The 14,228-nt window shown below is 33.7% G+C and overlaps 1 protein-coding gene across 2 annotated transcripts in view; it reads right to left on the bottom strand.

Moving 5' to 3' along the window:
- Positions 1-13,493, bottom strand: part of LOC129938353 (centrosomal protein of 104 kDa) — a 35,569-nt gene extending 22,076 nt beyond the window's left edge. Inside the window, exons 1-2 of one of the 2 annotated variants that reach the window (XM_056045848.1) lie at positions 13,281-13,493; positions 13,154-13,217 (exon numbers count right to left, since the gene is read on the bottom strand). In XM_056045848.1, the coding sequence (XP_055901823.1) occupies positions 13,154-13,193 (40 nt within the window). In that variant the 5' untranslated portion in view covers positions 13,194-13,217; positions 13,281-13,493. Of the gene's footprint in view, positions 1-13,153 lie in introns of both variants that reach the window. The other variant, XM_056045849.1, reaches the window with a different exon arrangement.
- Positions 13,494-14,228: the final 735 nt, after the last annotated feature.

Below are 14,228 nucleotides of genomic sequence, written 5' to 3'. Positions count from 1 at the left end.
TCTTAGTTGTTAAAATGCCCTTCGTCATTTTTAAAAAGTTGGAGTGATTGAAAACGTTAAACAGAAAGACAACTACAAATGAAGATAGAATTATTTATAGGTTATAGACCAAGGATCCGTTTAAGACCTCCAGTGCCATTCGAAGCCAACTTTCAACGAACTATATAGTAAATGTTTCCTGAAGGACCATAAGACGCCGATTAAATGAAAACATTCTACGTGGGTGCGTTGCTCAGAGAAAACCGCTTGTATAAAAAAAAACTGAAATCTAGGTTGCAGTTTGCCAAAGCTAACCTAGACAAACCAATTAGTTTTTGGAAAAACGTATTCTGGAGCGATAAATCCACATTCTGCCGGTTCGGATCGGATGGGAAAAAATATGTATGGCGTCAAAAAAACATGGAATAAGTATGATCCAAGGTACCATTAAGACGGTGAAACACGGTGGAGGGAACGTTATGGTCTGGGCTGCTTTTTCATGGCGCGGCCAGCGTTGGCCCCATCGTAAAAACTGACACCAAAATTTAACAAAACGTGTACGGAGCTATCCTTTTGGATCATATGATACCCTACGCAGAAGACAATTTGCCGTAATTATGGCGCTTTTTGCACTACAACGACACTACGCATACTTCAAAGTTAGTGAAGTGTGCCTTAGAGGTGAATAAAATCGACGTTTTGAAGTAGCCAGCACAATCACCCGATTGAGATTTTGTGGAATGATGTTAAACATCACATTGAGCAAAAAAAAAAAAAAAAAAAATTAAACACAATTGTGGCAGGAGATTCAAAATGCTTGGTATACAATTATAAAGTCACGATGTGAGGCTTTGGTTGAAAGAGTTCCCTACCAAATACTAAGGAAAAATTAGAATTGACGGTAAGTAAAATTTTATCAAGATACTGTTGAATGTGCTAAATCCGTGTCCAGGCAAAAAATTGATGTTTCTATATTCCATACTTTTTTCTTCTTACAGATGTTAAACATATTTGATGAAGTACTATTAAAACATAGTGCTATGTACAGCTGTGTTCAAAATAATAGGAGTGCTTTTACAAAATTTGCTCAAGTGTTTTCTTTACCATGTGTATACTGGTAATCATCCCATTTCTCTACCGGTAAGTATAACTGGACATTAAAGATGATAAATCATTGAACTGGTTTGGAATTCATAACCGTTTAGATTTGTAACCAGAGATCAAATGATCTTTACTCTCAATCAGGCTATTCAAAATAATAGGAGTGTGAGTTATATTGTACGTAAAAAAAAATCAAAATAAACAGAAGTAACTAAATTAAAATAGGAATATTAAATAGTTGGAATATCGAATATCTAAACAAGTTTGGTTATTTAGTGGGCCGAGGAAAGCACTGCACCAACAAAAAACGGGAAATCATAAAAAAGTTGCCAAATGAGGGAAAAACTTATAAGGATATAAGGTTGATGTTAAGGTGCTCTGACCAAATGATCGCTGTAAAATATGAAAAAAAAGTCGAAACCCGGGGACGGAAACGAGAAACGAGTGAACATGACGATCGACGTATTGTTCGCTACAGCCGAAAGGATCCTTTTGCGTCCTCTAAGATGATTCAGGAAGATCTAGGACTGGCAGTAAGTAGCGTAACAATAAGAAGGCGATTGTTAGAACACAATCTTTTCGCTCGCAGTCCACGAAAAGTGCCGATGCTTACAAAAAAACATGTAGCCGCTCGTTTGAAATTTGCAAGAAGCCATGCTAATTGGCTTCCGAGTTTAAACCTCGGTACACCATTAAAACGGTAAAGCATGGAGGTGCTAAAGTGATGGCATGGGGCAGTTTCTCATATGCTCGTGTTGGCCATAAACATCAAATCATTGGCACCAGCGAGTTTATGTGTATATAATGTCCAGTGTGATGCTGCCTTATGCGAGTTGGAACATGCCGGTTAAATGGGTATTTCAACAAGACACCGAAACACACCAGTAAGTCTGCCAAGGAATGGTTTCGGGTCAATGGGGTTGAGGTCATGGACTGGCCAACTCAGTCGTCTGACCTCAATCCCATATAGAAAATGTATGGGCAGATGTGAAAAAGGGTGTTTCTCGACAAAGACCCTTGAATTCGAGGAACCAAATTCCAGTTAAGCGTTGTCAGGCCCTTGTGAACTCTATGACACGCAGATGTGCAGCAATTATAAAAAACAAAGGATTTTCCACAAAATACTGACAAAAAAGTTTAGTTTTTTTATACTTTATTTTACTACCTTATTTGTTTTAACCTTTCGACCACAACAGGGGTGCTATAACACCCAGGCATTTTTATTCGAACTGTAATTTTGATTTTGCTTCATTTTCATTTCTACAGTTTTTTTGTAAAAATATTTATTTTTTTTATGAATTAAGTTTTTTATGTTTTTAATAAAGTAAATTAATTGTTGTGTTGGGATAAAAATTAGATGTTGTCCTTTAAAGTTTTTTTTTTTAAATTTATTCCTGGCTGGGGTGTTATACCACCCCTGTTGTGGAGTATGTATATTTTAAATGTGTTGTGGTCGGAAGGTTAAACAAAGTAGTCTTTAAGCATAGTAATAAAAGACTGGATTACCTATGTATTTTGTACAAAAGAAAAAATAAATTAAAAAAAATTATCTTCTGAGTCACGATTTAATCTAAAAAGAACAGGCAGTCCTATTTTTTGAACACAACTGTATATGTAATTTAAATAAAATATAACTAATTTCATAATAAGAAAATAAATTGAAAATTAAATGGTTTTTATTTTCTATAACAAGAGTGCTAAATTCTTGTTCACAAGTGTATACTCTGTACATTTATGTATGTGCTGAGTAATGTGTAATGTAATGAAATGTAATATATCTTCCAGTCGATTCAATAATGATTATTGCTTGTAGCTGGAAGTATGGTATTGATTTTAATATAAACTAATTCATATACATATTTTTCAACTCTTACGATTGCTTGAGAACTACATATTTAAGATGGGATAATACGCTTAAAGATTAAGTCTTATCATCATATCCACATCCAAATGATTAATAAGTACTGTATAAGGACACCCTATACGCTATACTACAAATAACTGAAAAATGTACAAGTACTTGCTCAAGTAGTTTGCCCGAATGTCCTAAAAATTTAATCAACAATAGAAGATTCTTCACGACTCTTTGACAAAGGCTGTCAGAAATGGAACCGGTGGAATTTATTTCCTATATAATCCCAGAGAATCTAGAAAAATCCGATCGTGGATTGACATTGTCCTAGCGTTGGCTTTATCTGGATCAACAGCAGCTTTGTTGGAAGGTAAAAGAAAAGAACCGTACATTCTGCGCTGAATTTACCGTTAAGCATACAAATCAACGAGATGCGTATTTGCCACTTCGATAAAGAAAAAACAATGGCAAATAATTTAAAGGTTTCGAAACAATTGTTTGATTTTGGTGAAATTTTCAACTTAAATCTTGACTGGATTCATACCATTCCCTAACGATGTTTGTCAGCTTACGGAATAGAAGGGGGACCTCATTTAGCCTAATTTCCCGTAGAAGTGTTTTAAGGCCCAACAATTAATGCAGCAAAAAACAGACGACGTCGACGTCAATTCTTGTTTTAATCCCTGGATGGTGGTGTTCCTTTAGGTCAGTCGATACTGTTCTCAATCAAGATGACATGTATAATTATCCTACGGAATTTCTCAATGCGCTGGAATTACCACCTCATAATTTATAACTAAAAATTGGTTTCATTATCATCATGTAGCGTATGGAACTAGATCGACTGTGAAAAAGCTTATGAATAATGTTATTGGAGCAACAATTATCCAAGGGAAGTTTAAAGGAGAACATTTTATATGATAATTCCAACGGAATAGCCGTTTGCTTTCAAGCGGCTAAGGTTCCTCGTTCACTAAGCCTTCCCAATCATCATAAACAAATCGCAAGGCTATTCGAGGGAAATTTGCAGAATTAATTCAAAATATCGGTGTTTTTCATGTGGTTAGCTATATGTGGCGTGTCCGTGTTTATCAAAATCATAGACTCTATTTATTAATGCTCCAAAGCACAAAACAACAAAATTGAGCTTATTAACAAGCTTTAAATGAAATGTATTTTTTCTAACGATACAAAATATCAATTTTTTGAGTAAATTTATGTTTTCTACTGATAAAACGGCTGCATTTTTTGTAATTTAGTTATGTTTGAAATGTTTAGTGAATAATTAAAAATTTAAAAATATATAGTGCAATAAGTCATCACAACCAGTAAGAAAACGATGTTATGTTTTCGAAGGGCCTTATGAATGTTACCAAAAAAAGTACTCGAATTAACATGTTAACTGGTACAGGTACTTTAATTGATCCCATATTTGTTTCATTTTCGAGAAACTGCATAATATCAGCTGTTATAGAAACTTATATATTTGATCACTTTGCAACATTTTACGGTATTACTCGTAAACACAATACAGAACAGTTTAGCACATATTGCAAAAAAAAAATCGAAAATTAATCAAGAAAAAGTCAACCGACTTATGCAACAAACGAACAGGAATGCGCTATGTGAAATCGAAAATGACGTTAATGAAATATAAACTATTTTCTTTTAAAAATGGAAACTTTATACGCTGATTCGTCTGAAATTATAACACAAAAAAAATGTCAAATTTAGAGTTGGATAGCCCCGGAAATAATTGAGCTTTGTAAAAGGAGAGATACTAATACAAATACAAATCTGAATACAAAAAAATGAGAAACTGTGTTAACAAACAAAAACAAATGTAAAAATCTAACTTCTACAAAAATGAAATACTGAACGCAAAACGTGATTCGAAAAAAAATTGGAGAATAATAAATGAAATATTGGGTAGGAATAAAGGGTATGTGGATGAAATTATATAACACAATCTTTGTAAAAAGTCTAAAGTTACAGACATTATTGAAGAACTTGCTGAGTGTTTCTCAACACAAGCAACGAAGATTGTACACATATGCAATGTTAAAACATCATTTTCACTGTAAACAACGTCCTCAATCAATATATGTTGGTAGAAGAAGCTGAAGAAATCGAAATTTGTAATTTACTTCGAAATCTGAATCCTAATAAAAGCCCAGGTGCTGACGGAATAAGGGGATGCGACATTAAACTCAATGCAAATCTGCTAACACCATTGATTCAACAAATTGTGAACAGAAGTTTGACGCACGGGTGTGTACCGAACATTTTGAAGACTTCAGTTATTCGTCCCGTCTACGAGTATAAAGGAGGAAAAAAAGTGAAATTCTCAACTATAGGCCAATTTCGATCTTCCCAGCTGTTGAAAAATGTCATGAAGAAGTTTTCTTAAGACGGCTAAACAAGTTTATTGAAAAACACTGCTTGCTGCAATCCAATCAATATGGTTTTCAAAATACCGGAAGACTTCTTGGCGAATTCTGTAATACTATTAACATAAGTCTCAATAAAAACCATCACGTATTGGTTATGTTCGTGGAGATTCAGCAAGGCATTTGACACCTTGGTCACAGTAAATTTTTGGATGTCCTTAACAGAACACTATGGAAATGGATGGAGAGCTATCTCATAGGAAGAACATTTAGAGTTAAGGTTGGAAGTTCATGGAGTAAAGAAAGAAGCTGCATACATGGTGTACCACAAGCGTCAAAACTGGGTCCGGTCCTTTCTATACTTTTTACGGATGCACTCTTACGGATTTTTAAGAAAAGCACAGCTCTTGCATATGCAGACGATATAGCTATTGTTGTCAGACACATGTGTCTTAAAACCGCGATTTCAACAGGAGTTTGATGAAGTCATTCGATGGTGCCACGATTTTGGATTGGTCATCAACGCAACCAAAACGAAAATTATGTACATTCGTGCTCCAAGCAAACAAAAACAGATAGTTAACATTTTATTTCAAAACCCTGAATGTCCGACTTCAAGAAAAAGTGATACCATTGAATTAGTTCAATCAATCAAATACCTTTGAGCTACAATAGATGAACATTTTCTGAGGCACAAGCATATTACTATCGTAAGGCAAAGTATAAGGAGTGCTATATTTGCTTTTTTTCATGTGGAAAGATATTCAACAAAAGTTGTTCAAAAATATGTTTACTATTCACTTGTTGAATCTCGATTAAGTTATGGAGTATTAGCTTGCGGAAATGCCGCAAAAACTCATATGAAAAAGAGGCTGGGATGCGACCCACACTGATAACTTCCCATCCCGTCGTCTGTCGATTTTTCTTGCTTAAAAGTTTGTCTATATGTACTCGTATCAATTTTTACCAAATTTGCGTACTATTTTTTGGAGATTTTATTTTTTATGAAAAAATGGACCGTTGGATTTTTATATAAAAATTACTGAATATCGAAAACAATATTTTCTGTGAAATAAAATAAATTTCAAGCCAATATTTTTAAGTTTTGAAAAGCTACCTGAGTCGAAAGTAAATTTTTACGAAGTTTTAGTATTGTTTTTTTTTAGAGTTTTATTTTTTGTAAGAAAAACTGTCAATTCGATTTTTTTTAAATTTTACCAAATGTTGAAAACAATATTTCTTATGAGATAAAATTACTTTGAAGCCAATATTTAAATTTTTTGAAAAGATATTTGAGTCGAAAATCAATTTTTACCAACTTTTATACATTTTTTTTTAGATTTTTATTTTTTGTAAAAAAACCGTCAATTCAATTTTTTTCAAACTTTAATTGAATGTTGACAACAAGATTTTTTGAAAGATAAAAGTAAATTAAAGCCAATGTCTCAAAGTTTTGAAAAGATATTTGAGTCGAAAATCAATTTTTACCAACTTTTATACATTTTTTTTTAGGTTTTTATTTTTTGTAAAAAAACTGTGAATTCGATTTTTTTCAAACTTTATTTGAATGTTGACAACAATATTTTTTGAAAGATAAAAGTATATTAAAACCAATATCTCAAAGTTTTAAAAAGATATTCGAGTCGAAAATCAATTTTTACCAACTTTTATTAATTTTTTTTTAGGTTTTTATTTTTTGTAAAAAAACTGTCAATTCGATTTTTCTCAAAAATTTTTAAAATGTTAAAAACAATATTCCTTATAAGATAAAATAAGTTTGAATCCTAAATTTTAAGTTTTTGAAAAGATATTTGAATCGATATTCAATTTTTACCAACTTTGAGTAATGTTTTTTTAGATTTTTATTTTTTATAAAAAAAACTGTCAATTAGATTTTTCTCAAAATTTTATCAGATATAGTTGCACAAAATTGTTTTGGAGATGAAATCATATTTCAGTCGTAAAATTTTGGAGGTGACAAATTTTTTTTTCAGTTTTATTGATTTATAAAAAAAAACCGTTATATTGATTTTTTTCAAAAAATATACCTGTTTGGTATCACGTTACAATATATTATATAAAATTTAATTCAAGTCTTTAGCGGTTTTATTTCGTAAGATATTTAGGGTTAACCAAAATTTTCACCTTTTTTTCAAACTGCTATGATAAAAAAAACCACCCACGCAATTTTCTTGAGAGCCCTTTCTGCATCTTTCTGCCTTATTATCTGTATAACAAAATTTATTTAAAATCGATATCTCTTCTGGTTCTTGAGCTATGGACGACGAAAAAAACGTCGCGAACGTACGGACGTTCGAACGTACGTACACACGCACGCACAGACATCTTTCTAAAAATCTTTTGTTTCGAACGTAGGGACCTTGAAACGTCGAGAAATGTCAAAATTTTCAATTTGACAAATCGGACCCATTACAATAACTTCCTATGGGAAGTTAATAAACTTGTCAATCTACAGAGGAGAATTGTAAACATGATTAATAAAAACCATCTACATTTGAAGTGCCTGACTGTGGAAAATATACATATATAGGATGACAGCAGTTCTTGAATACTACGATGATTTAAGATTCGACCTATTTCACATGGTGTGAACACTAGAAGACGAGCGTAGGGTCTACCTGAAATACCGATGATATACAACAACTACGGAAAACGACAACATAACTATACGATACCATCAATTATGAACCAACTTCCTACAAATCTTAAAAATATTCGTGACTTTAAAAAACGTAAAAAAAAATTAACTTTTTCTATTTAAATTAAATTTTAAACACCATGCACTGATGAAAGTAAATTAAAAATTTGTAATGTATCTTTTTTCTTATATTAAACCACTAATGAATGTATATATATTTTTTTCTTTTTTCCTTAATTAGTTTAAAACTGTTTAATATTAAAATCTAACTAAATTTTTAAAATCTAACTAATATTTTTAAACTTTTGAAATATGATCAAATAAGAATCTAAAAAAAAAATTGGGTGATACGAAGTTCACTGGGTCAGCTAGTCGATTTATAAAATGCTTAAAAAGCTTTAATATAAAAAAATTGTCGTTAATTTTGTATTACAATTATTGCATACGCCTCATTTGGTCTAGCTAAGGCCACTCCAAAATGAGAGGTTAGGTGCTTTACTACGCATTCGAAACCGGTATCCTCTAAATTCGTGCAATTGAATAGAGACCTACGAATGTACAGACTCGATACGGCACGCTAACAGTCAACCACGCTCGGTAGAAACAATATTTAATTTAAATACATCACCTTTAAGATCCCTTCGGGGAAAATTCGTGTCAAACAAAAGTTTGCAAACCTCGAAACTTGAGCTACTGCTTTCAACATAGTTTACATACGTTCTAACGCAAACGGTTTTTGTATTTGTTGTACGAATCGTTTCTAAAGGGAACTGTGGTGAAACCGATTGTTTTTGTTGTCTGTATTATTTAATTATTAAACAGCATTGCGGGGGACTATAATATATGGTTCTCATTATGTAATTAATTTTTTGAATTCCCCAACTTGGATATAGCAAATCTGCTTTCTAAGAGGTAATCACACTTTATTGCTTGAGGTGACTCATTTTGACTTTTGACCTTTGTTTGTGAAAGCAATTGTCACTTTGTATTTGACTGACAGGTAAAATACTATTACAGCAGATTATTTGGTGCTTTTCAAATGTGAAAAATGCACTCATGATATAAACATTTTCAATATCCAACAAAACCATACATTTAGTATCTATTTACTAATAACAACGTATTGCGAAAAGTTAGTAGAGGTATATGTAGATACCTAAAAGAGACTAGTGACTCACAACCATTTCTGTGTTCGAGTATTGTTGTCAGGGATAAAGGGCACCAACAGTTTTAAGCCGACTTCGAACGGCTAATTTGAGAAAGCACATTTCATGACAAAAATTACTCTTGGTGGATTTGTAAATTCCTTGCAAGAGGCAATACCCATGACAAAAAAACCTTTAGATGGCAAAGGCAAGCATTGAAAACAAGACCTCTGGCATGACAGTTTTACGTACTAACCATCACCTCACGAAAAGTGCTACGTCGTTGATAATGCGAGTAGAGAAATAAAACTGTCCCTTCAATTTAGTGCTTACTTTGACAAATCGAATAGACAGGTACAATGGACTTAGACAATCTGAAATGTTACCTCAGGCTTTGCCCCCTCTTCAGATCGTAAATATCGTAAGCCCGACCACAACGCACGAATAGATCTGCTTTCTTTTTAGGTGACGCTGATATCTTAGTACATAACAGCTATATTACAATCATCGTGGATTCTGACGGAGGTGGGACCAAATGGCTACAGGGACATTAGCTCTATTGCAGTTAATTTTTCTTAACTTTTATGGTAATACTATAGCTAGTATGGGATAATTTGTCAATGATATAAAGCCTTAAAACAAAATGAAATGAACTGAAAATAAAAACGTGAATTTTTTTGTAATTCCGAAAAATGTTCATATCTGAATGGGCAGGTTCAAGGACTTGAAATCTATGCAAGTTTCTAGTAACTCATTGGCCAGCTGCCAAAAAATTAACTTTCAATTTAGGCAACTTTAATGCAAAGTTGTCTGGAACGTTAGCCAAGATTAACTTCCTAACTATTAAGTCAAGACTAATTCTATCAAAATGACAGTTGATTATGTTTGTTCATTCAACTGAAAGCTAAACTTTATTACTCTAAGATATATTCATTTTCTGCACAATTCAATTAAATGTTTTGTTTTGTATCTTCTCGAGAAGATATAAAATTCCTCAGATTAGCCCACCCAAGATTATAGGAATACCATTAAGCTTTTCCGACCAAGCTAAATATTTGGGCCTCATTTTAGACAAAAAACTAAATTGGAAGGCAAATATTGATGAAAGAGTCAAAAAGGCTACTGTAGCGCTTTTTACTTGTAAAAAGGCCATAGGATCAAAATGGGGCTTCTCCCCAAAAATAACCCACTGGCTATACACTTCGGTAATCAGGCCGATACTCATTTATGGAGCCGTCGTATGGTGGACCGCACTGGACAAGATGGTAAATATAAATAAACTCATTAAAGTCCAGCGGTCAGCAGGTATGTGCATCACAGGAGCACTTCGCACAACACCTACCGCAGCACTGGAAGTGCTTTCAAACCTAACACCACTTGACATCTTCTCTAAAAAGGTGGCTGCCAACTCATGTGTAAGGCTTAGAGCCACCTCTCAATGGACCAGTAACAATACTGGAAATACAACTATTCTAGACAATTTCAGATCTATCCCAGATCGCTTAGACTATACCACCCCAAAAATGGTATTTGGTAAAAGATTCCATGTGTCCATCCCTTCAAGATCCTCCTGGGAAGAAGAGGGACCCCTGGAAGACGATGCGGTACACTTCTACACTGACGGTTCAAAGACCGATCACGGAGTTGGAAGTGGTATCTTTTCAGAACAACTGAATCTCAGTCTATCCTATAGACTTCCCAATCAATGTAGTGTATTCCAGGCAGAAGTAATGGCGATTAAAGAAGCACTATCCTGGCTCAAAGCAAACGTTATATCTTGTAAGGATGTACGAATCTTCTCGGACAGCCAAGCCGCTCTTAAATCTCTCGCGTCTGTCTCCACAAACTCTCGAACAGTCCACGATTGTCAATCATCTCTGAAGGAGATGACGGAACAGTTTATGATTCACCTCATTTGGGTGCCGGGCCACAGAGACATTCCGGGAAATTGCAAAGCCGATGAGCTCGCCAAAAACGGAACACTTCTGCCTTATGTTAGACAAAAACATAACATAGGAACACCACTTGCTACATGCAAATATCTTCTCAAGCAATATGCTTTAGAAACAACAAATACTAGATGGTCACAAAGTACCACCTGCGTGGCAACCAAGCAAATATGGCCAAGTATTGACTTAAAACGGTCAAAAGGCTTGATATCACTGAGCAGACAAAGTATAAGCTCTACAATTGGAGTAATAACGGGACACTGCCTCATAGGTAGACATGCCCTGAGGCTAGGGGTCTACACAAATGACCTCTGTAGAAGCTGCATGGACGAGGAGGAAGAGGAAACAGTCCAACACCTTCTATGTACATGTCCAGCACTCTCCATTAGAAGGAATTACTTTCTCGGTAATCCCTTCTTCGATAATACCAGTGAACTGGCAACGATTGACACAAAACGTCTCTCTAACTTTATTAAAAGTACAAAATGGTTTGTTTAAATTCATTACTCTCCCATGAGTAAACTCATTAGTGGTATCACAATGGACCCTTGAGGTCTACGTGTGTCAATGATATCTGGACAGCCACTCCAACCTAACCTTTGTTTAAAGGATTACTTGTCAAATTGGAAAAGAAATACATAAGTAATATTTCTTTACAATACAAAATAGAAATCGTGATGGACTTGTAGCTTGCCTAAGGAGTGTTTTGTAGAGTAGACAATAATTTGTTTTGTAGTCTTTGTACAATGAACTTAACGTAGAGGTTTGCGAAGTAAAGTTCTGCATTTGATATTCATGACACTCGAAAAACTAACTAGTTGCCTTGATCAAAATTAACGTTCAAAGAGTAAAGTTGAATGCAAATGAATTTCCTTATGTTGTCTGAACCTGCCCAATCTTACCGTGTTGAAATGTCTCCCGATATTTTTCTGGAAATCTCTAAAAGATGAATTGATTTGCAGAGGATTTAAGTGACATTTTATATAATATTTTATAGATGTATCATAATAGAAATTTTAAAGCTATTAAAAGGGTGGCTTTAAATCTCAGCTTCCATATAACGTCCTAAACACATTTGCCGAATACACATGCACCTTTACTATATAGAAAAGCGATTAATACTTGTCGCATCTCCTTTCAAGTAAAACCCAACGACCGGAAACTCTTAGCAATAATTAAAAAGATCATAAATAGCAGAACGCGAAGAATGAAGGTGTCCTTGTTATAAAACGTTACAAAAGTTGCAACTCATTATAATTGTACAAATACCTATCTACCTACAAAATGTACATAATCCTATATATAATGCTTTCTTATACAGTACATATCCAGGTCGAAAACACTCCTTAAATTCAGAATCATTCATGAGTATGGTTCAACGTAGGCAGGGCAGACTATAACAGTTAGTTACAGAATAATGAACAATATAACTACACTCGCTAGTAGCTTCCACTTCCACCTGCCATCATCACAAACCTTATGAATGGAATGGCGAATCCTGCGAAGCGTATAAAACATTAATTTAACCACCTTTTCACCATTCCACCGACACACATTCCCAGTGTTTTCTTTTTTCTGTCCGTCCTCCGTCCCCTATTGCTTATGATGAGGCTTTGAAATCAATAAACAAAAAAAAATACCTTTATTATGACTAGCTGTTGGTGGGGCTCAAACTCACCCTTTAAAAAACATCTAGAAGAGCAAGAGTGAAAAATGGAATTTCCTCTGTGTCATTATCCTGCGGTTAAATCTCTAAGGTGCAGTCACTAGTCCGTCCACACGTCAGTCCATAGAGTGTCATTATTATTGAATAATATATTTTTTTTAAATCTTAACAAGCTCTTTGGGTTTTTCATCAACATCCCCAACAAGATAGATAGTTGCACTTTCTTTTTGTTGAATTATCGATTTATCTAAAATGTACTTTCCAACGAATACGGACTATATGAATAACTCCGTACTTTTAAAAAATATGAAGAGTACGAGTCATCGCAGACATACATCTTTTTGTGTCTTATCTGCAGCTAATATTGTTATCTAACCAAGTGTAATGATTCTGATTTTCCAAAAAGACTTACCTGATGCAAATACTACATTAAACGGTATTTTCTTGGCCATAATCCAAAGGATTTCCCCACAAAACTAGGTATACCATAAAAGAAAACTAATAATTTATTCATCCACAAGAATATAATGTATTCCCACCGATTTTTTCACTATAAACTTTTACACTTTCATTTTATTTATTTTATTTTAACATTATTTATAACTTATAAACAAAGAAAAAAAAAACAAGTTTAGAAAAAATTGTACACTTTGCTAAGTTAAAACAAGAAGAAACTATTTTTTATTAAAATGAGAACAAACACAGTGGAGGAACACTTCGCGTAGTCAATTTTTTCTCTAACTGAAATAAAACTGACAGGGCATCGGTAAATGTTCGGTAGGATATCATTTTCACTAGTCTTCTGTCTTTTCTGCACTCAATACGCCCCCTGGTGGGAATTTTTTTCCTTAATCATGCGCAATAAGCAGTCATATGTTTTTGACATTTATAGAGACAACTACGTCCACGTGCGTGTGGGTTTTGTTTATTGTTTGGGTTCTTGAAAACAAGAGGACTGTTGACAAAAAACAAGGGTATAGATAGAGAAGGAAGCATTGCGGGGTGGATGAATTATTTTGTCATTTGTCATTTACCTGATAAGCGGGGTTGTTGGGCTATTGGCTACTCTCGTATACTTATGTATAGATAGACATATAAATATTTGTGCAAAAAAGGGGCTAGAGGTTCGTGACTTGAATGATTTGAGGCAAGCATTGTTTTTAATAGTTTTCACTTTGAATCCTTTGAATTAAATTCCTTTTTTTTCTGTTGGTGTCAAAGCAATAAACATGCGGCTTTACAGGATTTTGGATATATGTACATATGTTGATAGGTATAGGCAAGATTTAATGTCACAACATATATTAATATGTTTTACTCTAACTATTAAGGCAGTAGCAAAATAAAGCTTGTGGTACCGAAAGGTACCTGAGAAATTGAAAGATTTATATCAAAATGTAAAGTAGATATGTACATGCGTAGTTTGTAGATGCGTATTAAAAAATAGACAAACTATGTTGAACTTTGATCTATAAGATTGTAAATTG

The sequence above is a fragment of the Eupeodes corollae genome, chromosome 1 (genome assembly GCF_945859685.1).
Source record: "Eupeodes corollae chromosome 1, idEupCoro1.1, whole genome shotgun sequence".
In the NCBI taxonomy this organism is placed as follows: domain Eukaryota; kingdom Metazoa; phylum Arthropoda; class Insecta; order Diptera; family Syrphidae; genus Eupeodes; species Eupeodes corollae.
This window is presented reverse-complemented; position numbering and strand designations above follow the sequence as displayed.